The sequence below is a fragment of the Macaca nemestrina genome, chromosome 1 (genome assembly GCF_043159975.1).
Source record: "Macaca nemestrina isolate mMacNem1 chromosome 1, mMacNem.hap1, whole genome shotgun sequence".
Taxonomy (NCBI): Eukaryota; Metazoa; Chordata; class Mammalia; order Primates; family Cercopithecidae; genus Macaca; species Macaca nemestrina.
Genome location: NC_092125.1, coordinates 130,334,293 through 130,361,269, shown reverse-complemented (window position 1 = coordinate 130,361,269; position 26,977 = coordinate 130,334,293). Strand labels below are relative to the sequence as shown.

Here is a 26,977-nt window from a genome sequence, read left to right as displayed (position 1 = left end):
CATTTTTTTCAGTCCCTCAAATCTGATGCCATGTGCTTTCCTGTGACATTGCCTGAGCACATTTTGTTCCTCTGGCCTGGAATGCGCCTATGAGAACTCTTTGCACAGTTAATTCCTTCTCATCTTTTATATCTCACCATCAACGCCTTGTCCAAGAAAAGGCCCCAATGCTAGCAGGTCTCTCTACTATAATCTGACATACACCATTACATTCCCTTCATATCAGTAACCTGATTTTGTCATTATATATGTATTTAGCGATTCTTTGCATATTATCAAATTGCCCTATCAGATAGTAAACTATGTGAGGGTAGGAACTGTGTCTGATTTTGCATTTTCTTGTATATCTCTGGCCTGTGGACCAGAGTAGTCACTTAAGGAACTGTTGCTACATTACTTAATTAATGACAACAAAAGTAACACTATCTATAAGGCAAAATTAAATTGTTAACTAATTTATTACTTGCCTGAGTTCCACATGTTCTTATTTTCTAAAAAGGTGCCATAATTATTATGTGAGGGATACCCCTGATGTCACTCTGGAGACCTTTTATCTTCTTCAAACAAATATGATATTTCAAATATATCAATACTCAAAGGATGTGCTGTGCTATTCACAGTAAACTTCACTATATTAAATACAATAGTTGATTCAGATAGCTCCCCTTAATTTGAATTTCCTTGCTAGCCTTAAACTCTAAAAGTCAATCCTTTTGTATAAGGTTTCCTGTAAATAAGGCAGATATATTCTCTTCTGCCTTCGTTATAGTACACATAATCTCTAGCCAGGAATCACCTGCCATTCATTTCTTCTGACCTGGTCTGTGTGGTGTTAGAAGAAATTCAACAGATCTATAGCACTCTAAATTTATATTAGCTATTTATAATTCTTCAAGATGACATAACTCTTCCTCCATTATATATCTCTTGGCCCGCAGTCTACACAACTACTGGAAACATTCATCTCTCCTTGTAGCCGGTCTTTATTTCACCACTTCTAACATTCCATTTACATTAATAACTAAATCTTCCCTTAAAAATTGATAGAATTAGCTAAACATCCCCATGTCCTTTGTTTGATTTGGCATGGTCTTATATTTAACCTATACTCCCACCCACAACTTTTATTACAGTACACAAAATCCATCACTCCTTCCTCAACAGCTCATTTATGTATTTATTAGCAGTTTATTATTTCATCCTTTTTTATGGCACTCTGGTTCACACACTGATGGTAATGATAATACTACTACTAATAGTAATGATTATTCTGAACACATCATAATTCTGAAAAATGATTTAGAACTGTAATTTTATCTAGTCCTCACAAAATACTATGATTATCTTCTTTTCAGAGACGGCCATCTTCTTTTCAGAGATGAGAAAACAGAGGTTTTGATGTCAAATAACTTAACCGAAATCATGAACTAAATAAATGATAGGGCTAGCTCCCAACCCACTTCTGGTTGTCTTCAAGCAGGCAACTTGAGTCTACTCTCATTTCCTTAACTCCTTAACTTTTCCACCAACTATTTTCTTATTATTGATCAAGTAGATAAATATATGCACCACACAATAATAATAATAATGAGGCAATGTATTCAATCTTACTAGTACTTCCACCTACTGTTCATTTTTCTATGGGTTCCATTGCCTTGCTTGAGGTGATTTACACTCCTATATAGCCCATTTTTTTTCTTTTTGAATCAATTTAGAATTAACCTAAAGCTATAAATGTCCAGCAGGTAAAATCCCAGTCTCTTTATTTCTTTGTCTTTCGGATTTCTGTATTCTCGATCTTTTACAACATCCCACAAAAGGGAACTCGTTTATCTCTTGTTCTGTTTGATAGCATGCCTCTGGAGATACACACACACACACACAAAAAAAAAAAAAAAAAAAAAAAAAAAAACAAACAAACAAAAAAAAAACCTCGTGGACTATTTCTCTCTCTTATTAGATGCTTTGGAAACTGACACCCATTATAATTCTCCATTAAGACTGAGTCCAGACTTCTGCTCTCCCTCAACATTAAATCACATAGTAATCCAAAACTATGCCTTTAAACATCACTCTTATTTTAAATGACTCCCAGACTTACATTTCTGGCACTAATTATTTTCTCTGCAATTATACACAGACACACATGCTAGAAATTGTAAATAAGTATTTGGAGAATATTTTTCCTAAAATCTCAAGCTACTATTGCCTAATTCAGTTACAGTTAGTGCATTGACTTCATTGTGTTTTAGATCTACCTTTTCCTCCAATTTCTACAACTGTCCCCAAGTAGATGCATAGCTAAAATTGCTCCTTATCTGTAATCTTTGCATCCAGTTAACTAATAGTTTTCATTAGAATCAGTTTCCCTATCAAAATTTTCTATTAATGCCATTAAGTTGGAGAAGGATTTAGCCCCTTTCTTCTTACCTGCTTTCCAGACCCACCTCCCAGAGTTTCTAATGTAACTGATTAATATAGGGATGTTACTTAGGACATTTCTCCATTCCAGGAAGCAGGGTTGATAGGTAGGTGGACCAAGGGCTTGTCTGCCACAGGCCCCATCTTGTCTTTTTTTTTTTTTTTTTTTAATGCAAGTGTAAACCTGCTGATAATTGCATAACATTTTGATAACACAAGCTACTCAGCAGAGGTAAGATCTAAAATTTGTTTGGAAAAAGGAAGAAGTAAAGGCTAGATATAACATTTTGCCAAACATTTCCATCAGTTTTTACTAAACTTTTGAATATATATCTATAACTCCTTTCACTGAACACTCTTATTACCACTTCATGTTACTGTTCCTAAGCAGACAGCTCCTTCAAAAGTATAATGCTAACAATACGGTGTCTACCCCTTAGTTATTCTAAATCGCTAATTTTGGCTAATAGAAAAAGGAATGAACATCCTGGAGTTGTTGTCCTTGGCTGGGATAACTGAAAGAGAATGGGTAAGTAAGGCATTCCCTTTTCCCTTCCCTAGTTATGATATCACTAATTACCAACAAAACTCAGGCATGAATCCTGGCTCTTACAAAGGCTAATGTCAATAATTTTTCATCTATCTCACCTAATTAATTTCTTATCAATTTCAATGCTTTTCCATATTCTGATCTTTATTTCAATAATTTACTTATTCTTCATAAAGCTAAGGTAATTATCCACTTTAAAACCTACCATTCAATATATTATCTTCACAGAAATATTGACTTATCTAATTAGTATATTCTCAATTTGTATAAAAAGCAATTTATGCCTATTTTCTCCGTATGCATTATTTAGTGTATTGTGCAAAATACGTGTTCCCTATATTTTTAAATTAACTTGTACTAAAGGACCTGAATCTATTTTCTATCTTCTCCCGGTACACAGTACACTATGAAATATATTTTCTCAGCATATTAAAAGTGCTTTTTCTGTCACCTAAAAGTTCTATCCACAGGTGGCATGGCCCATTCCAACACTCTAACTCTTTCTGAAAGGTAATGGATTACAGGAAACAATTTTTTTTTAAATTTTTAAACTGCTACAGTTTTAATGTGTCACCAAAAAAACGTCTTTTGGAAACTTAATTCCCTATGCAACAGTGCAGGGGAATGGGGCCTAATGATTAGGCCATGAGGGCAAAGTGAAATTAATTAATGCCATTATTGCATTAGTGGGTTCATTACAACAAAGGGAATTTGTTTTCTTTTTACTCTCTCTCTCTCTCTCTCTCTCTCTCGCCCTCTCTTTGTCCTTTTACGATGGGATGATGTGTCAAGAAGTTCGTTACCAGATGTGACCCCACTAGCTTGGACTTTCCATCCACCAGAACCATGAGCCAATATATTTTTGTTCATTATAAATTACCCAGTCTGTAGTGTTCTGTTAAAAGTGCACAAAATGGTCTCAAACAGAAACATTGGAATAATATCACAGAATAATCAGAGAAAATGCATAGATAACGAAAGCAAATCAAATTGATAAAACTGAAGTCTTAGTGATAGAGGAGTATTTTTGAATATAAGCTTAAGCTTAATTTTATATCTCAACACTTACCAGTATATAAAAATATTAAACATATTTTTGTGTATCAGAGCCAGTACTTTTTATCTACATTTACTGAAACAGTTTGCATTTTAATCTTGTAGAAAGAGAGAATTATTTTTTAAAAATACAATCACATCAAAACCAGGAACAAAAATAGAGAAGAAATCTTAACAAAGAAACCTAAATCTAATAAGTGGAATAGAGTCCATAGTCATGTAAATATAAAATGTTAAAATCCAATAAATATTAGATGAAATCATTGGTCAGATGTTCCCCGTCTCATTCACTGGTGATCAGAGCTCAAATTACATGAGAAGGGCAGCTACTTTCTATGAGTTTCATATACAGACTACGGAAATGCTTGAAGTTGAATTTGTATTACAAGAGGTGTAAAAAGTTCACACTTTTCTAATGTAAAGCAGCAAGGTATAGCTTTAATCAAAAACTCACAACTTTTTTTATTTTTTATTTTTTAAAGCAAAATGAGAAGCCTTTTACATTAATAATATCCAACTCCCTTACAGGTATTATGGTTTCATAAAGTGTGGGAAAATGTCATCTCATTTAATTGAATTTGAAATTTTCTCTATTATATATATACAAGCCAGTGTATTTATATGCCAGACACATATACAGAGAGAATACAGTGGTGTATGAAAAGTTAATATTATTGAATAAAAAGTAATAACGTGTACAGGGTAGCAGTGTAGTATATTTTCTTCTAGACATTACTTACAGGAGCACCTTTCTCTCCAGCTGGACCAGGAGGACCCTGAGGTCCCGGGCGCCCTGGTAAACCAATTGGGCCAGCTGTACCTGCTGACCCACGTTCTCCTGGTGAGCCCTAGTACACAAGAAAAGAAGTATTTTGTTATTAAAGAAAGCAATACTGGCTTAAGAATCGCTTATTTAACAATAGCTTCTTACAGTCTAGTAAATTATGTTAAAGTAACATTTAGAGTTTAGATAATTTTAGGATCCCAAAGAGAAACAGTTGTATCCACTATTTGAGATACTAATTTCCAGGCCCAATATTAAGCATAGATGTTGGCGTTAGAAAATATTGATGAGATGAAAAAATACTTCAAAATTAGATGTATTTAATGTTTACTTAGTTATCTGTTTTTATTTAAGTGTTCATAATTGGGCACAATGCTTTATAAATAATAACTTCCTACACAAATTTCTCGCTGTATTATAATGAAATGGCAGAATACAATCCCTAGACTAGTGTTTCTTGAAGTTATCTCTTTATTTCAAATGTGCTGAACCAAGATTTCAAAATAAAAAAAAAAATGAGTTCAGAAATTCTTTGCATTAGGATACACACATAATTTTTTACAAAATAACATTTGATAATCACTATCCCAAAGTTTGGACATTTTCTCATAGAATAAGCCCTTAAATTTAACTTAGAGTTCTATAAGAACATGGGGTCTTATGAACACTGATGAGATAATTTGAATCTGATTAGGATTTTTTTTTAACTGAATTTCAAAAAAGATGTTATGTTTTTAACTAGTTTGCTTTTTAAAAAAACCCTCATATATATAGATTTTTAAAATAACCACATGGATACTGCCTTTATAGTAGTTATCTGTACCTACAATTTAAGAAAACATTATTAAAACAAGAATAAAAGAAATGCAGACATACGTACTAAGTACTGTAAAGCTCAAATATAATCTATTACTACTTCCAATTTTGGGTAGTAAAAGATAACAAAAAAATTGTCTTTGGATTCTCAGAGGGGTGATTAAATTATAATTTATCTTTTTATTTTATGATTAAACTGTAAAATATTAGAAAATATAATTGCTAGTATTTTTTCTTAATAATTAACATACTTAGATAATAGCATCATCATTTCAAAATTCAGATGGAAAATTATTTATAAAAGTTGGAAAAGACATTACTTCATGTTTTCTACTATTATACTTACCATATTTTAGAAATCAGTTTATTATACAAATATGCATTATTTACCTTGTTCTAATTTGTATTTTTATTAACTAGGAAATTAATTACATGTGATAAAAATGATAATCATACCAACAACTTGTATTAACATAGTGCTTTACAATTTACCAATCAGTTTGTTTCATCTTATCATTTTATTCTCACAACAATTCCAGGTAGTTGATAGAGCTATTGTAGCATGTTTTAAAAATGAGGAATCTCTGGCTCAAAGAAGTTAACCGTCTTCCTGTAATCATATAACTAGTTAAGAGAACCCTGAGCTTGGACTCTACTCTGATTTCTTGACAAAGACACCTATTGGTTCTTTCTAATGAGGACAGCAATGTTTGTAATTATTGGGTATCTGAAACTTAGGTGATATAGTTTGGAGAGACATTGCCAAAAATATAGTTAAAGAAATTGTGAAATTTGACCTTGATATAAACAAAAGTGGCATTTTTGAGCTGTAAGTAAGTAGATGTTCAAAAACGAATCTAGGGAATATTTTTATATGGCATAATAAACGAGTTGTATGTAAACTCTATTTTTACCAATGAAGTATTCCAAATACTAAAGAGGAGGCTATAGTTACAAGAGAAAATTGCAGTTAGTACTTTTTAGATAATAAACATATACTCTTTTGTCAATTTATTTTTTTAATTTAATTTAATAATATTAAAATATTTTATGAATAAAATAGTCAACCACAAGTTGTATTACTGTTAACCAAGTAACAGACTCCTGGTGAATGATTCTAGAAGTCAATGCAGAAGAAAAAATAATAAAATCCTCTTAGTGTTGTACATTCAAAATGAGCAACCCTAAGAGTAAAAAGAACACAAATATTTGCCTCCAATTCTTTGAGAGGGAGGTCAGGAAGGAAGAAAAAAAGCACAGGAAGTGGATAAGGAGAAGAGCAAGAAGAACAAGGGCTATGAATTGAGAGGAATGCAAAGGTGTCTCTTGAATTACTAAAAATAGAGGAAAGAAAAAAAATCAGTAATAAAAGTTCTCCTTTTTTGGCAACAGAAACACATCAACAGAAGACAATACATGATGCAACTAGTGTTATTCTATTCAAGTTAAAATTAATACCACTAAAGATAAATCTCCACTAATCTGAAAAGCTGATTTATTGAGGATCAATGTACATACAAGGTGACTATATTACATTTTTGTTTAGTATTTCACTTCTAACCCTCACAAAATGATTGCTACCCATTAGTTTTATCAAACCTAGAATAAGCATTTGATTTAACTCCTGCAGTATTTCATTTGTAACTGGCTATTCAAAAAGAGGTGCAATTTTAATTTGTCAGGCCGTAAAAATTTTCTCTCTTTAATCCTATTTAAACTCTGACTGTTCAAAGACTACCCTAGGAAGATATCATACTAGGCTATGGTAAAGCTAATGGTTACTAGACTAGAATGAAAAACGGGATAATCAGCAAAGGTTGGAAATCCATTCTAAGAGAATTAACTAATCTCCAATTATTATGCCTACTAATTAACAATTATTGTGCTAAGTACTTTGCATACATAATATAATTTTATTGCTGTATGACTTGTATATTTTTAAGTTAAAGACCATAGACTCAAGGTCTCTGTGCCTTAATTCACTACCAAGTTTTTTCCTACAATACTTAGCAGTTTATAAATGGTGAGAACAAAATTTCCTTGACTCGTTGTACCCATAAAACTCATGGGTACAATGAATTGTGTTAAATTTTAATAAGTGGAAGAAATATAGCCATTTAAGAGCTACTTCTACCAGAACAAGCTCATATTGGTTGAACATTCTCTAAAACAAACAAAGAAAAAACTTAAAGGAATTGATGAAAATGTTTATCTCCTTTATCCAAATAGCCATTCTCCATCATTCATTTAGTTCATTTGACCTTTGCTACACAAGTCATTAGAATCTCTGCTCTTGGCCGGGCACTGTGTTTCATGCCTGTAATCTCAGCACTTTGGGAGGCCAAGGTGGGCAGATTGCTTGAGGCCAGGAGTTCGAGACCTGGACAACATGGTGAAACCCCCTCTCTAATAAAAATACAAAAATTATTTGGTTGTAGGTCCATACACCTGTAGTTTCAGCTATTCAGGACAAGAGGGTCACCTGAGCCCAGGGAGGTCAAGGCTGCAGTGAGCTGTGATCATACTGCTGCACTCCAGTCTGGGTGACAGAGCAGGACTCTGTCTCAAAAGAAAAAAATAAAAAGAATCTCTGCTCTTTGTCACTATTGTTTATAAGTTCATTTGAAATTTTCAAAAACAAAGAACTGTTTTCACTTTTGGTAACTTTTCAACACATTTCACTGGAGACACCATGGTACTGTTTCACTAGGCTTCCCTCCTGATTTCAGAGTTCACCTATGCTGAAAATACAATTTTTTGGTAAGATAGTATATTAGTTCACCTATGCTGAACTCTGAAATAGTGTGGTTTAATGCATCTTTTTGACATATTTATCCTCAGTCATCCTAGAAAAATACTCAACTCACATACTTAGATTTTTCTTTACTTTATATTTTAGCATTTTACTTTGAACATTATTTTTTCCTAAAAATATTACATCTATCACTGCCCCTCTAACACAATATGTCCATTTTTACCTCTGAATATTTGGTCACACTTGTCTTCTGACATGGAAAATCTCTGGTATTTTCCTATACTACTAAAATTCCAGCTTTTTGTTTTGTTTTGTTTTGACCCAGGTCAATAACCATCTGACATGGTTAGGCTTTGTGTCCCCACCCAAATCTCATCCTGCTTTGTAACCCCCATAATCCTCATAATCCCCATAATCAAGGGAGAAATTAGGTTATGACAATTGAATCATGGAGGCAGTTTCCCCCATGTTGTTCTCGTGACAATGAGTGAGTTCTCATGAGATCTGATGGTTTATAAGGGGCTCTTCCCCCTTTGCTCAGCACTTCTTCCTGCTTGTGAAGAAGGCGCCTTGCTTCCCCTTTGCCTTCCACCATGATTGTAAGTTTCACAAGGCTTCCCCAGCCACGCTGCACTGTAAGTCAATTAAACCCCTTTCCTTTATAAATTACCTAGTCTTGGGCAGTTCTTTATAGCAGTATGAAAATGGACTAATATACTATCTTACCAAAAAATTGTATTTTCCTGAGAATAAGAAGCATGAAATCCTTCAAAGTATTCCCTACACACTCTCTTACAGTACCTAGGAGCTCTACCATTATTTTTGGAGTGAATTAATGCAGCCCTTGGCACTACATTCTGAGTAGTAAATATCTCCATGCTCTCTTAATTCATATTAACAAAGAATAACATGTTGATTGTATGCATTAAATAACTATAGTGCATTTGTGTTTTTATTATATATGCAAACACGTTGAACGTGTTAAAAATTTAGGCTTTAGGCCGGGCATGGTAGCTCACGCCTGTAATCCCAGCACTTTGGGAGACCGAAGTGGGCGGATCACGAGGTCAGGAGATCGAGACCATCCTGGCTAACACGGTGAAACCCCGTCTCTACTAAAAACACAAAAAATTAGCTGGGCACGGTAGTGGGCAGCTGCAGTACCAGCTACTCAGGAGGCTAAGGCAGGAGAGTAGTGTGGACTCGGTAGGCAGAACTTAAAAGTGAGCCGGTATCACGCCACTGCACTCTAGAGCCTGGGCAACAGAGAGAGACTCCATCTCAAAAACAAAAACAAAAACAAAAAACAACAACAAAAAAATTAGGCTTCAAATATACACATATGTAATCAAGAGAAAATTTTCAAATTTGCAGGAAAAAAGCAATTGAATGTATATCTTCCCCATAAGAAATGGTTTCAAAATGAAAAAAAAAATTACCTTAACTGGATGCATTATAATTGATATGTTATATGAAAATAAGCCATGACTTTTACTTATGAAAATAATGGTTATTAAATTTATACTTAAGTATGTTTATTAATTGAAATATTTTAATAATTATTTTAATGTATCTCAAGAAGAGACAGAGTGCTGATTTGACTCTATGGCAATGTGTATAGTTTGTAGATACTGTATACTTTTTTTTTTTTTTTGAGATGGAGTCTCGCTCTGTCACCAAGCTGGAGTGCAGTGGCGCAATCTCAGCTCACTGCAACCTCCAACTCCCAGGTTCAAATGATTCTCCGGACTCAGCCTCTAGAAGAGCTGGAACTACAGGTTCACACCACCACGCCCAGCTAATTTTTGTATTTTTAGTAGAGATATAGTTTCACCATGTTTGCCAGGATGGTCTCGATCTCTTGACCTCGTGATCCGCCTGCCTCGGCCTCCCAAAGTGCTAAGATTACAGCCAACAACCACCACACCCAGCCAGACACTGTATACTATTTTTTATTACAAAGTTTAACTGTTGCAATTTCTCCCTTGGAGCATTCATAAGATTAAATTTCAAATTGCCATCTTGCTTGTGGAACCTGCATTAAAATTAGTGTTGAGAATATATTACTTCTCTGTAGTTAAAATATTGCTCATGATCTTGTCACAGCTCATAAACTTTGAAACAACAAATGAAAACAAGAGGAGACTTTTGGCATGTATATCCATGCCCTAAAGTACAACTGCAATTTCTTTTTCTATTAGTTATTTCAAACACTCTCTAAGCCTAGATGTTTGTAATAACAGCATGCTCTGCTATAATTTTATTTTATACATCTATAAATGAAAAGTGAAAATCTCTGATGGTATCTACCAATCAAGCAAATGACATAGCAAATTTGCAAATCTTATTCAAATATTCCCAGGCCAACTTTAAAAGAATAAACTTATGAATCCTTTATTCTCAACAGAATCACTGGAGAAGTTCTATTTTTTTAAACAAAAATTTAAACCCAATATGAAAAGAAGGTCCCATTTACACATTCAGCTAAAAACTCTATATTCATCACTAATGAGAATCTATTCTCTTGTGACACTTGACTGTGAATATGAAATGCTTTATGGCAGGAAGCAGCCCTTGAGAAACTCACATTGTGTATACACTTTTTATTTGTTTCTATAAAGAGTAGGCATGTATAGTGAGACATTTTTGTATTGCTCTACAGCTGGCTAAAGAACAAGGGGCTTTATAATTGTCAGATAAATAAACTATTATATCTAAACTGAATGATTGTCTTTCAGCATAGGTAAAATAGATAATGATTAACTTCACAAAGGTAGAGGTTTTTTTCTTTTTTTCAATGATCCCCAGCAGTTTGAGTAGTTACTGGCACATAGTACACCATAAATAAATGTGTCAATTAAGTGTATGATCTTTCCCTTTCTAGCACTGGAACCACTAGCTTTCTGATCTTATGCAAACTCTCTATGGGTCACTTTTGTTGATATAGATGGAGAGAAATAGTTTGTTGTCAGGTTTTTGTGATGCTTATTATGATACATCTGAAGTTATTTGGACAATGCCTGTCATAATAGAGACAGAAAGTTTGTCATCAGGTTTTTATCATGTTTAATATATAGCTAAAGTTCTTTGAACAATGCCTGTCAAAAAGTATAAATGTTAATATATGTTAGAGAACTGTACATGAACAGTTACATATTTCAGAAATAGATGTAAAATCTCAAATAATTATAGAAGTAAAATTTTAGAGAGAAGTAAACTAAGATCCAGAAAATTCTATGGCATATTTAATACTTTAATAAATTAGTATCAAAACAATAGGTATAAAATACCCTGTTAAAAGAAGGGTAGGGCTTTTCCCACATAATATAGTATTGTTAATCCTAACTTTAACTATTTGTATACTTGTCTCTCTGCAAGAAAGACAGATATTTTACACATCAAAAGTGCCTAGATAGAACGCAAAGGAGGAACTAAAAATTATACAAATAATATTTTCTTAATATGTGATTTAAATGACAATAAAATCATGTTTCCCAAAGGCAATAATATCTGTTTAATTTCATGAATTATAATGACCATAATATCATAAGTATTCTGTTATTTCAGTATTCAATGTTAACAACTATGGAAAACATGCCATTTTTCTCTCGTTTTGAACTGAAAAGTGAACATTTACATGCTTTTAAAAAGGAGGAATTGACATTTCTCTACTTAGTTACCTTTCTTTACTTTGTATTAGCTTTATCCCCTTCTGCAGCCCTTCCCCTAAATCCTACTGCACCTTCATCTAAACCTTACGATGATAATGAAACAAGAAGCCATAGCATTGGTCTATATTCCTGGAACAATGGAAATAGGAAGTAGTTCCCTAATCCTTTACACAGATGAGAACACCAAAATAAACATTTTATCAGTTATTTTCACTGGGTGTTTCATATTCCGAGGAGCATTTATAAAGTAAATGAAAGTGATAGACAAGTCACCTCATCAGCATTCAGTTAAGAGGCAGCCCACTAGAGAGAAGAATAGAAGTATAAACACATAAAGCTCTTATGAACCAGAGCTATACAACTAGAAGGCAAAAGCATGTCTGCTTTGTCTTTTTAAGTTGACCTTCTGCCAGGCACCTTGGCTCACTCCTGTAATCCCAACACTTTGGGAGGCCGAGGTGGGTGATCACTTGAGGTCAGGAGTCCGAGACCAGCCTGGCCAACACGGTGAAACCCCTTCTTTATTAGAAATACAAAAGTTATCTGGGTTGGTGGCAGTTGCCTGCAATCTCAGCTACTCAGGAGGATGAGACAGGAGAATCACTTGAACCTAGGAGGCGGAGGTTGCAGTGAGCTGAGATTGCGCCACTGCACTCCAGCCTGAGCAACAAGAACAAAACTCTCTCTAAAAAATAAATAAATAAAAAAAATAAAATAAAATAAAAAATACAAAAAAAAGTTGACCTTCATGTCAAAACTTTCACTCTCTACATGACATACATTTTAGATTATGTGAACTAAAAATTTAGATGAACTATAAAGCATTATCAGAATTTAAAGCATAAACTCTGAATGATCCAAGTCAAATCAAATGCCTCAGATTTTGATCACTGGTTCCCATCACTATTGCTACACTTATCTCATCCCTAGTTGGATGTAATCATCTTACACTAAGGTCTACCTGGGTCACAGTGGAGAAAATGTGCTTTATCTAAAAATGTATAGAGTCTGACTTGGCATGCCAGTATATGCCATCCTTCTAAACCTTGGTTATTCCCTTGCTTGAAGAATAAGTAAAAACCAAGGAAAAGAAGGTTCTCAGAAATAGGATGAAGAGTAACAAAATAAGAGAAATAGGAATTATGATAGGAAGAGAATGAGAACTCTTAAAGAAGCAATGAGAAGAAGAAGAAATAATAAATAGAGAAGGAAAATAAAGTCAGAATCAATGGGGGGATGGTCAAATAAGAGTAGTCACAGAAAAAGAGCAAAGACTACAACACCGCACAATTTTGAAATACTGGACATATACCCTGTACCAGTTATTTGGCTCCTCTCACATACTTTTTGCATATTAACTCCCACAGCTCCTGGGAATAAAATATACATGTGATTGTAAAGATAGAAGGCTTTTTACTAAACACACTACTATATTTGTTTTAATCTCATTTTTAGATAAATAACTGTTGTCAATGAGATTGTTCTCTACCGTGAAGAATATCTGGAGGAGAGATTATTTAAGGAAAATATCTTTTCCTTAAATATTATTTTTCTTGATTTTGTTTTATAAAAATATATGCAGTAGGTGAAAGCTGAGAATTTGTTGCATGATATATTTACATATATGTGTTTACATACATAGAAAACATTTACCCAGTTTACGTTCACCATGCAGAAAAGTGCTGCACTGCCTTTCTCTCTTGATGTTCAGTCTCTTGCTACTTTCTGTCTTGCGTGTGCATCAAGACATCCACTTAGTGACTACATCCCTTGAGATCAGAAGACATGCCCTGGATTTGATTGGCATCTGTTACCAGTTCTTGGATACAACATCATGTATACAGCGAATAGTTTGTTTTCATAGACATTAAAATCCCAACGTCACAGCACCCTATTGGTATAATTTTGTCATAAGTGGTAGCACGACAGAACGTTCCTCAATATACAATAACTCCCAGGACCAAAACCTTTAGAGAACCCTAACCTTGAAATACTAGTTCATTACTAAGAGGACAAAAAGTGTTGAGCAGTTCAAGACTAAATTTTGCACACAGAAAGGCTGCTTTTCATAGATAAAACTGGTTTTTATTTACAACTTCAATTCAAACATAATTTCCTTAGGCAAAAAGCATTGTTCTCACCCTTGTGTTTTCTGTTCTTTTAATATATTTAATATTATTTACTATGTTATTTTATCTGCTCTTTATCTGTCCTCTTCAGTAAACCATAAGCTCTTTGCAGCAAGGTCCATTTTATGAATCAATATAACTTCAGTTTAATAGATTGTCTGATAGTTTCAGGTATTTATTTCTTTATGGTACTTTCACAGAAAAAGACTTATAGCAGCTTAAATAGTATGCAAAAAGTATTAGACAATATAAATTTAAAAACAGGAAAACAGGTATGCAAATAACTTTTTATTGAAGTAAAATGGAGCCAGCAATATTAGTAAACTAAAGATGCATACCAAGACCAAGGATTTTTCTAACTGTAGATTATGATCCATGAGTAGATTATAAGATAAATTTCATGGGTCTTGTCGAGTATTTAAAAAGTATTAACTCTAACGAAATGTAATAGACAATGTTAAAGTACATCATAGGTACTTTTTATAGTAAGTTGTGTTCAAAAAGTTTTTAAAATAGTTATAACACATTATCTTCTGTACCGTCTCTATTTTGACTCCATTATTTCTGTAAGCCAAAGCAAAAAGAATTCTAAGTTTTGTAATTCAAATTGACTAAAGAAATAAACAAGTCAGTTAACTGTTCAAGAAATAACAAGAAATAATTTAAAATATTCTACAAAAAGAATACTTGAAAAAAATAAATTGCAAGTATTTTTAAAGCTGTGGTTAGCAAGAGATTTCTTCCAAGGATATTCATAAAGAGGACCCTGTATAAAGCAATATCCCATATCTTCAAACAGATCTTTTTAGTTTATTTGTTTTACGAATAAAGTTTCTCTAAATATAAGTCAATGGCATACACCTAGACCCACCCTAGTACAGTAAATCCACTTCTATGGCATGTCATAATAATGACCTATGCTTCAGACTAAATGGATTACAAATAAAGAGAATAGGTACTAAATATACTTATAAATGAATAGATAGAATGACATTTGAATGGATGCATGAGAATTAAATACTATATTTGTTCTTTTCTCGGATTAGAGCATATAGTAAGAATATAGTGCATAAGCTACATAATTGGGACACATGAAAACTTTGCAAATATCACTGTGAGCGATAAGGTTAGCTAATTAAAGCTCTGCTTAGGACTTTTAGTTTTAGTTCATTAGTATCCTATGCAATGAGGGAATTTATTATTTCCCTAGCAATCCAGAAATACACAGCACAACTACATTCCTTATGAGTTGTATTATAGGAGAAAGAAACTAAGAATTCAATGGTATTCTGAAAAATATCTAGTCATTAAAAAATCAATCTGTATATTAGTTTAATCAGTTTCATCTTTGATTCATTCAAAATAAGCAATAGTTACAGAGAATAGTAATATTAAAGCCCAGGTAGTTGAAATATTAACTCTTCTCACTCTCTTTCAACAAAATTGTTCACAGAGATTTAGAAGGATCAAGATGACTTGAAAATGAGTTTATGTAAAGTGCTATCATGGATTTTTGCCCAGATAATTTGGGCAAGCTCTATACTTCTTCAAGTCTCAGATCTTTTATCTTTAAAAATGGAATGATAAAATAGAAAAAAAAAATACCATTCCAAATTGCAAGAATAAGAATAAAAGATATAAATCACAGATACAAAATATCTAGCATAAGAATTGAAAGAATACATACTCAGTATTATTTCATTTCCCTTTTCTATTTCCTTTAGACTTCACATTCTCTTCCTTAGAACTCATCACTTTGCTTTTTCCTTAATACAAACAACTGCTGAATACCCATCACTGTTTCTGTGAATTCCTGTCTTACACTTACCATTACTTGGTCAATATCCTAAAGGTAAAGTTAACATGAGATTGATATAAACTCAGACATATCCATTATAAAAGCAAATTTTAGAAGATGTTCTTATGTCTTTATTCCTTATGACTCAGAATTTTATCATTTTTCACCAACTGATCAAATACTTCCCTTTAATATTTTGCCATCATCTTTTCTATTACCATTGCAAAGCAGAACTTGCTACCTTTTAAATAAATCTCTACTCCTCATTCTTTTTTTTCCAATATTAATTGCAAGAGAACCTAATAGTAAGTTTTGAACCCCAAAAGATAAGAATTAACATGAATTAATTTTCTAGATAAATTATACTTCACATTTAGAAAACCATCCAGTTTTTGTTTTGTCTGTCATTTGGAATAAAAAAAAATCAAAATCAAATTTTATGTGATGTAATCACTTTAAATGGAGTAAACTAAGGCTTGTTATGAACCGGGTCATCATCATGCACCTCTTCACTATATTCTGCAGCAATTAAAACAACAGTGTTAGGAACTAATAAATGTGTATGGTGTCTTCCTTTTAGTGAATCACTTTCCAACAACTTTAAGGAATAATTTTAATTGGTTGATGTTTGCATATTTGATTTGTGAATATGAGAATGGGTATTAATTTCAAATAAACACAGTGAGCATCTATCAAGCACATCTATTAGCAAAGTAGATAATCAAAAATTACAAAGGTAATTTGTAATTTTTTTTGACTGCCAAGAGGTTTTAAGTTTTTTTTTGTGTGTGAATATTTCTGGTTTTTGTTTGTTGTTGTTCTTGATGAGGTAAAACTGCTCTAGGCACGGAAGACATCACCAAACTGTCATTCTCTCAAGGACATAAGCTTGAGGTCATTGTTCAGTTTTCATTTGTCCTCACTGCCCATATCAAATATTAGTCTTAAAACTTACTATCTTGCCCCCTCCATGTTTGCTACATCAGCACTGTCCTTGGATTCCACACTGCCCTAGTCATCAGCTCACTGCAATGTTGACACTGGTCAATGGCCTTTTGTGATCTATTCTCTCCTATCTCTGTTATATATTAAACACTAACGACAGATTTGTTTTCTCAAAACTTCAATTTGTTTACTCCACTTGCTCTGTACATTTCAAATATTCAAATGACTACATCTTGCAATTTTAGAGCTTCAGTAATTATATTACATGTTGCATTAGTGATTTAGTTTTTTTATTATGTAAAATAGCACAGTGCTTGGATGCTAGCAAGAATTCAACAAATGTTAGACCGTCTCCCAAATTTTGTCCCACTTGGGCAAAAACAGATACTAATTAAACATCGTATCCCTTTCCTAATATTTTCTTTCTTTTCAGTGATTTTTGTAATGTTCTGCACTCTGTGAAGCCAAGTTCAAGGGTCATCTTTTCCACATGGCCCTTCCCCTTATTTTTATTATCTTTCTACCTCACTCATAGAATTAACATTTATTGTTTGCATGTCATTAGGCATTTAATCACCAACCAACTTACAGTGATATTTAGTCTTTGGTATATTTCTGTTCAAAATTGTTTATCCTATTTTATCTCAAGGAATATCTACTGTGATGTTCAGTTGCATATAACAAAGTAAGTAATAATTGTCAAATACACAATTGAAGCCAAATAAATAAAAGTACATTTGATTTTTATATCATATTTAATGTTATTCTACATGTAGCGATACATTTTTCAATTAATATCTTGAAAATTCTATCCCCTGGACATAGTATGCAGCCTACAAATACACTGGTTTCAACTGTTCCCAACCCCTGAGACAGCTTCAGTGCTTGGTCCCTGAAAAACAACTCAAAATAATTTAATCCTTGTAGTCACAGCTCAGATAATTAGTTCAGTGTGTATTGCTCTTAAAGCATCATTTATTCCTACAGTATATCTTTAGAATCTGAAGGTCTGGTTAAATTGATCTCATTTTACTGAAATTTAGAAGATTCTATACCCAAATACGAACTTTTGTCTTATTAAGTTGTTGTTTCTGCTAATGCTACTGCCACTAACTTTTGAGAATATTAGAAAATGTTCATAATTTTATGAACTCCAGTGGAAGTCTAATACAGTTTTCAAGATATATTTTCTTTAAAAAATATCTTTACCACGTTTCCATAATTATCTCAATGGTTGTGATATGATGTGAGGGAAGTAAAGTAAGTATCATGTGAGTCAATCTGAAGAATGATATACTTGTTGTATTCCCAGTATTAAGTAATTCTGTATAAACTTTATTCCAATATTAGGATTCATAATAATTCAAATGAGTAGGTGTGAGATGATTACTGTGCTTCAGGCACCATATTGTGAGTAACCAAAATAATACAGGTAACTCACAGCCTGATGCGAGAGTTGATCAACTATATTCCAATGTAATCTCTAAACATGGAGATATAATAAAGGGCAGTGGGTGTGGGTGTGTGTGTGGGGGGGATTTTTACCAATACATGAAATGGAGGTAAATTATCCAAAGACAACTTTACAGAGATTTAACACTTAAGAGTTATCTTTATGGATGAGTAGGATGTTCCTCAAGTAGAGAGAGAAAAACTGGAGTTTCCTGGAGGAAGGGGAAAAGTTTACAGTATACTCTTTTCAAAATTGAAAAGGTCATGGTTTTGAGAAGCAAGACAACATTCAATGCATTAAATTGGGTAGAATTGAAGTGGTGAGCATGAAGAAAAAAAAAAAAAGACTATAGAAATTGGGGTTGAACTTTGATGACTTGCTGGCTAGGATAAAGAGCTTGGTTTCCGAAGGCAGTGTGGAGCTCTAGGATGGGTATGACAGAGGAATGCCATAGTTAAGGATGTATGCTAAACTAGTATTCTATAGGTGAAACAGACTGCAGAGGATAAGAAAATGAATCCAAAGATAAGATGTTATTAGTCAAAGAGAAAGGAAGAGGAAAGAATCTGAACAAAGACGGTGGCGGTAGAAATGAAGAAAAGGGGAAAAATTAGTAAAATATTTTGGAAGCAGAACTAATAAATATTGTGTGAGAGGAAGTTGAGAGGGCCTTTAAGGCAACTTTCAGCATTTTTAGGTTGGTGAAATAAGAAAATGAGAAGAAAACACTAAATACGGCAGTTTGACTGTTATAGTGAAATTTCAGTGTACAGATAAGAATAAAGGTGAATTTATTTGCATTTCTCTGATGGCCAGTGATGATGAGCATTTTTTCATGTGTCTGTTGGCTGTATGAATGTCTTCTTTTGAGAAATGTCTGTTCATATCCTTTGCCCACTTTTTGATGGGGTTGTTTGTTTTTTTCTTGTAAATTTGTTTGAGTTCTTTGTAGGTTCTGGATATTAGCCCTTTGTCAGATGAGTAGATTGCAAAAATTTTCTCCCATTCTGTAGGTTGCCTGTTCACTCTGATGATGAGATACCATCTCACACCAGTTAGAATGGCGATCATTAAAAAGTCAGGAAACAACAGGTGCTGGAGAGGATGTGGAGAAATAGGAACACTTTTACACTGTTGGTGGGATTGTAAACTAGTTCAACCATTATGGAAAACAGTATGGCGATTCCTCAAGGATCTAGAACTAGATGTACCATATGACCCAGCCATCCCATTAGTGGGTATATACCCAAAGGATTATAAATTATGCTGCTATAAAGACACATGCACACATATGTTTATTGCGGCACTATTCACAATAGCAAAGACTTGGAATCAACCCAAATGTCCATCAGTGACAGATTGGATTAAGAAAATGTGGCACATATACACCATGGAATACTATGCAGCCATCAAAAAGGATGAGTTTGCGTCCTTTGTAGGGACATGGATGCAGCTGGAAACCATCATTCTTAGCAAACTATCACAAGAACAGAAAACCAAACACCGCATGTTCTCACTCATAGGTGGGAACTGAACAATGAGATCACTCGGACTCAGGAAGGGGAACATCACACACCGGGGCCTATCATGGGGAGGGGGGAGGGGGGAGGGGGGAGGGGGGAGGGATTGCATTGGGAGTTATACCTGATGTAAATGACGAGTTGATGGGTGCAGCACACCAACAAGGCACAAGTATACATATGTAACAAACCTGCACGTTATGCACATGTACCCTACAACTTTAAGTATAATAATAATAAATAAATTTAAAAAAAAAAAAAGAATAAAGGTGAATTTATTAAAAAATGAAGCATACATTCAATTGTTTTCTGAGGGATTGATATGTATCTCAAGAAAAAAGATGAGGCAAAAATCTGATATTTACTCATTTGCCAATTATTTCATAACGTTTTGATTAAATAAAGAAATATGGATAATATATAAGATTATGCTTACGGGTTTTATGCTTTTATGCTTATGTCTTTTGTATCATTGAAAAATTCAAGTCTCATCAAGTACTTATAAACAAATTGAATATGTTTTATAATAAATGAATGATAGAATATAATTTATAAGAAATCAAATCTTATTTTGTAAGTAATTTTAAAATAATAGATGTAAATGAAGTAAAAATTTCAAACTACAGCCTCTCCAGGCCTTCCGTGACTATGAGCTTCTATTACTCATAATGAGGATTTATTTCCTTGGGAACCGTAAGAAGCAAGATATCTCCTTTTACCTCCTGACAGCAGCAGAAGCAAATATTTCCAATCATCTAAACCCTTCTGTTTCTGCATTCATTAGTGTATGCAATTAGTGGGAACTAGGCATTGACTGATTTGATTGACATGTGTTTATTTTCTCTCCCACACACTGTGGAATCACAGCATGAGAGTAATGAAAGAAGAGCTGTAATTCTCAACCATGATTGTCTGGCTATTTATTATCATCCTACTTACAACTGGACCTGGTGGGCCCTGGGGACCTTCCCCTCCTTTCAGTCCAGGTGCACCCTGGGAAAAGTGAAAAAATAAAGCAAATGAATCTCTATGACTTGAATACCAATAGGAAGAGATATCTGATTAATAAAATAAGGATGTCAGATAATGTTTTTAGACATAACTACATATATACATACATATATAATAATCAAATGCATATGTTTACATATATTCCCTTAATTACTCATCGCTCTTTAAGTTCTGGGAAAAAATGCTTCTAATAAACAATTTGAATCACTTGCTTTATCTATATAGATATTGATTATACCTGAGCTCCAGGAAGACCTCTTTCCCCTGGGAAACCACGTAATCCTGCTGGTCCATCTTTCCCTGAGATACCTTGAGGACCTGGATCACCCTAAAGAATATAATAAACATCCATCAAGACAGATTAATTTCTACACATATTTCTACAAACAAAATTGTGATTACTTCTAAACTACTGTAAGTAAAATTTGAATCTTATTTAATGATGAGAATATTGGGTGGATTGTCATATGCATTAAAATGAAGTTCCCACTACCTACATTTAAGGGTATATGTATATTAAAGATTTTATGGTCAATGGAGCTAACAGTGTTATGTAAACGTTGGGCAATATCTTGGAGTATAATAAACGCACACTAAATATTTCCCTGACACATCTTCTGACACTCATTTAAATGGAATCTGTAGACAAGTGGTGAGTATAGTGAAATATAAATTAAAGTTTTCGGCCAAAAAAATTTCTGAAGCATGTTGTACCTTTGCACCTTCTTTTCCAGCAGCACCAGGAAGACCTTGCTCACCAGGAGGGCCAGGAGGGCCAGGATGCCCACGTTCCCCTATTGGACCAGTCTCGCCGGTTGGTCCCTAAATTAGATAAGCAAAACCACTTTAGATTGCTCTTTTATTTTTGGCAAAGATAACACAAACTCAAAAACAGTATTATTCCCATTTACAAAAGTGTATCATCCTCATTTACTCTCATGACATCTTACAAAATACTTTATATAAAGCACTGAAAGTAGCATATCAAGTAAGAGTCTAAAAAGATTTTATATAATCTTGGTTAGAATCTGAGTGTAAAAGGAAAGCACATAAATAAAGTCCAAAAAGATGTTTTCTTTGCTTAATACAATAATTTCTGCAGAGTGGGGCAAGTCCAACTATTATTAAAACTATGATTTTTAAATACAGTTTTATGCCATTCCTTCTTTTCATATGAGGTGTCAAATCAGCTTCGTAAAGAGGCATAGAAACCACATTGGTAGCCACTCAATGAATCACTGTTTAAAAATAAACTTAGGGCCTTGAGAACCCAAAAAACCAGTGGTTCTCCTTGGAATTTCCAAAAGCTTAAAACTTCTCTACTATTAATTTATATTCATTTGACAAAGTCTAGGGAACGTGGCAGGGGATCCTGAAGGCAGTGAGTACGGGTCAGCAGTTCCTTCCGGTCAAAAGCTATAACAAATGCTCAGCTGCCTTAAATTGCAGCAAATGCCAAAGTGAAAAATATCAGGTCACTTATGTGTCCCTTGAGTGGTGCTGTTTTGTGGTGCTTGAGTATAACAAGCTTTCATGTATAAATAGAGGATGGTGATCAGTTACTCTCTATCTTAATAAAAAGCAAAATGAAGGATTGAAGTTAAATAAAGGGCAAATTTTTAGATGCTAATGTTGTTAAACAGTAGAACATGTTCCTGTACTTGCTTATGAAGCATATATATATTTTTTTCCTAAAACTGCAACATATTCTTAACTGTTTATCTTGGATAAGGAATCTACCTGTCCCAATTTAGGTATACACTTCTAGGTTTAAACTCCTTTAATTATATGATTGCTGTAACTTTTCAATTTAACATTAATGTGCAAACATTTATCAAAAACATGATGTCTTCTTAACTATCTGAACACCAGAATCTGAACAGTAAGGAATACAGAATTAACCATAATTGAACAGCTATCACCACTGAGACAAAAATGATCAGAGATTCACATAACTGTTTAAAGAAAACAGTGGATATTCAGTATTGCAATCTATATCATTCCCATTAAACCAAATCTTTTGTCTTCACATGAAAGTATGGCTACATTTAAAATAGGCTATTGGATATTTTTTCTCTTAAAAAGGACCAATAAAAAATGTAATTTGGTGAAGGTGCATCTTCAGTAAAACACCCAGTATTTTTATGCCTTAATGTCAGCAGGGGAACAGAAAAAGAAACACAAGTCTTAGAAGTTTTAGATGACCACAGTGAACAGAACTGTATTTTTGAAAGATGTGAGGTCCTAAAATATTCAGTTATGTTCCATGATGTTTATATTTTAGTTAAGAATCTAATTCCATTTCTGTTTATGGATATTAAGTATAAGAGGAATATTTTTTCTGGTTAAATTTTCTCACAGAAAATAATTATAAAGTTGCTTTAAACAGAAAAAAATAAAAGTTTTTTGGAGGAAGCTTTCTAATTACTGAGAAAGTATATATAATGTTTTAACTAAAACTGATAAGCAGCTAAAAAGAAGCCTTTAGCACAAATAAGTATTCATGTTTACATACTCTATAAAATAACATAACATTCCCCTTGGCTCAGGGTTAACCTCTGAAATAATCAACAAATCCAATAATTCTTCATTTTTGCTTCTGTTACACATATTCCTAACAACAAAACGCAGTTTTTCTGTTTCTCTAGATGTGTGTGTGTGTGTGTGTGCGCGTGTGTGTGTATGTGTGTGTGTGTGTTTGGATGTGCATGTGTGTGTGCGTGTGCACGTGTGGGCGTGTATGTGTGTGTTACAGTGTTGAGAACTATTTAGAGACAGAGAAAAGACTAAACCAATTAAATAACTAAAACATGTATTCACCTGCTTTTGCTCCTTTGTTATAATTTGTTTTTAGTGGGGGGAAAATTCCAGCCCACTAAATTAAATGTGTTCTGCCCAGTCAATATGCTTTGCCAGGGAAGAAAAACATTATTTTCTATTACCATGAATTACTCTTTATAGTTATTTCATACTATAACTCAGGATACTGCACTAATTTTTGAGACTTCTTCTGCCAACTATCGTGAAAGAAATCCTTGTCTCTTCCATTATTTTGTATATCCTCAAAGATAATTAATATTTATTTCTGATATAATTCATTATTATTAAGGCAAAAATCTTAAGAAAGACCTAATATGTTACAAATATTAAAATTTTAGGATGTAAATTTCTAAATCTAATTTATACTCAAAAACATGAAGTCATTTTATAATTTAAAATTCTAGAAAAAGATGATGGCCCACCTATTTATAAGGAACTTTGTATTTTTATTAGTAGATGGTGTCATAGTCAGGCTTTAGTGTTAAATTCAGTGTGAACTTTCTGATTTATTTTCATTTATTTTATTCTTCTCTTTTATTCTTACAGGCAATTGAAAAGTTGCTTTAGTTAAGTAATAGTTTGTTGGTTTCATTTGATGTACGAAAGCTGCACATATTTAAATACAATCTGAAATAAAAAATACATCATTTTGAATCATAATAAATTTAGAAGATTTTACACAACTTAGAAAGGTTAAAATATAAACAAAAATAAATAAATCTTGCTCAGGAAATAAAGCAAAGGAGCATACCTGTGGTCCAACCACTCCCCCTGGCCCAGGAGGGCCGGTCTTGCCTTGAAATCCCTAAGAAGGCAAAGTATTATCTGTAAAAGCTACACACAACACAAAGCATAAATCAAAATTCTATGAGTTAGCTGAATAAGTCACATTAAAAGAAAGTCACCCATTGACTAAAAATATTTATTTTCAAATGCTTAAATGTAAGTTTAATATGTCAAACTTATTTCAGTTTTCATTAAAATTCAAAATTTGCCATTTCAACATTTCACATGCTAGGGCAACAATTACCTTTAATAAATTAACCTAGAGCAAAAAAACATGTTCTTTGCCCTGTTCCACCAGGTCAAACAACATACAGAATTTTAACCCAGGAATGTTTATGGATGAAATAAATGATGATTTAGACATTCTTTGAAACAGTTTACTGATTGTTTATACAGAAATAAATTCACAGTGATATTAATACATTTCTCTCTATTGTATTTCTAAAATCTCATAAAACAAGATATAAAAATAGACCTACTAAAATAATGCTTTGCACAGTAATTATTTTAGTATTTATCAACATTCTTTCTTGTAAGAAATTCAAGAGATATAGTTGTAAATGCATTTTGCAAATAATGCAGTCATTAAAATATCTGGTTGATTTGAGCAGAATATACTCACTAAATAAAACTTCTGGGCATATATTCTGGTATTTATATTTCTCTAGGCTGTGGGTTATTCATTCCACATAATTGTATTAAGATAGGTAAATTTCTTACTCATGAGAGTTAAGTTACTTTTAACAGCTGGAGAAGTAGATAGAAAATATTGGGAGAAGAAGTTTTCAAATAACTGAATATTTTATTCTCTATAACATCTAGTCAGACTGAAAGTAATAAGATTAGGAAAAAAAATGGGTAGGAACTAGCAATCTCACGTTTGTATCACAATGCTCCTGATAACTATGAATGAATTATTTACAATAATAAAATTGTATAAGTAGGTACAGATAAGAGTCTGTAATTATTGCAATTGATGCTACAGGGAAAGAAAATAGATTTCTTCTATTTTGAAAATCTATTAATTCAGACTTTCAGAGTTCTATTTGAGCTATCATTATCAATGGCAAAACCAATCAATTCTGAGGGGAAAGTCATAAAATTTATTTAGCATTTTATAATTATATTAGTCACTTAATTGTAATTTTTCAGTAACTAGTTGGTTTGGAAATCTGTTATCAGATTTACATACACACATACACAGATACATAAACACATTTATACACGTGCACATATATGTATGTGTGTCCCTGGATTATCTCAACAACCTCCATGACCACAATTGCCATCTCTGTGCTGATGAATTCCTCCACTCCCAACTATTTATAAACCTCTAATCAGTATGAGCCCTAAAACTCGCACGGTAAGTGCCTACTAGAAATTTCCAATTGTATATCATGCTCTCTCTTCAACATTCCTAACATGGAACTTGCTGATTGTATCTTCTCTTTTGATTTTCCTTCTGTGTTCCCCGCCTTTATAATGGAGTGTTTTCATATCCCAGGCTTTTCTTCAGTGCCCATACTTAATCCGTTATTTCATCTGAATGCGTCACCTGAGAAGCTCCCTCAAATACAGCTTTTTCTCACTTATCCTAGTAGACCTGTCTTATTCAGACTAGAATCACCTCTTTCCTTCACCATTGCTGAGTTTTTCAAATAAGGTTTACTCACTTGTTTACATTAGCCAGAATCATCACCCACAAAACCAAACATAATAAATTCATTTTTAAACATACGGATGACAAAGTTCTAGCCAATAGGGGCCCAGTGTGTGAATTCAGTTACTTCCTTTGCTTTGATAATGTATCCTAAATTCTAGCCATGCTGATCTTCCTACCTTTTTCTGAATAGCCACACATCCTATATTTGTATGACCTGTTTCCTCTGTCTGGGTTATTCTTCTTCCAATTTTTAATCACTAAATTGGACAGGAAGATATAAAGGCAATTCCAAACTTTTAAAAAAAGTGTTAGAAAGCTTTTTGTCTTAGTAACTGTGAGAGCAAGAATCACACACAAACAAAATACTGCAAAAATGATTAATTAAATGTATTTGATTACAAATCAATATTTAATTGCAGAAAATCTGGACAAAATTACAACATAGACTTGCACTCATACATCTTAAGGGGAAAGAGGAAGTTTTGACTGCTAGACCATGTGTGTGAGTGATGGATTTGGGAAAGCTGGAAGACAGCGTTGCCCATATGTCTGCTCATTCAAAACATTCAGACTGTTTGCAACTATCTAAAACATTTGATCTTGGGGATCTTACAAACAAACTACACAGGAAAACTTTTACAGTTCACAATAAGGTGTGCTTGTTCAATATTGTCATGTAATCAGACTACACTTGCCACTTAATTTTAGAATAGCTAGTCCAATTATGTTTTTCAAAGTTGCTGAAAATGGAAATTAATTTGACATATTCATAGGTAGTTTGAAAAATGTGCTGTTAAGA

The 26,977-nt window shown here is 33.1% G+C and overlaps 1 protein-coding gene across 3 annotated transcripts in view; it reads right to left on the bottom strand.

Annotated features, from left to right (window-relative positions):
* The window catches only part of LOC105466263 (collagen type XI alpha 1 chain), a 219,601-nt gene that overhangs the window by 56,786 nt on the left and 135,838 nt on the right, over positions 1-26,977 (bottom strand). For all 3 annotated transcript variants that reach the window (XM_011715280.3, XM_011715281.3, XM_011715283.3), the window contains 5 exons: positions 24,481-24,534; positions 21,624-21,731; positions 21,148-21,237; positions 20,838-20,891; positions 4,768-4,875 (listed from right to left, as the gene is read on the bottom strand). In XM_011715280.3, the coding sequence (XP_011713582.1) occupies positions 4,768-4,875; positions 20,838-20,891; positions 21,148-21,237; positions 21,624-21,731; positions 24,481-24,534 (414 nt within the window). The remainder of the gene's footprint in view (positions 1-4,767; positions 4,876-20,837; positions 20,892-21,147; positions 21,238-21,623; positions 21,732-24,480; positions 24,535-26,977) is intronic.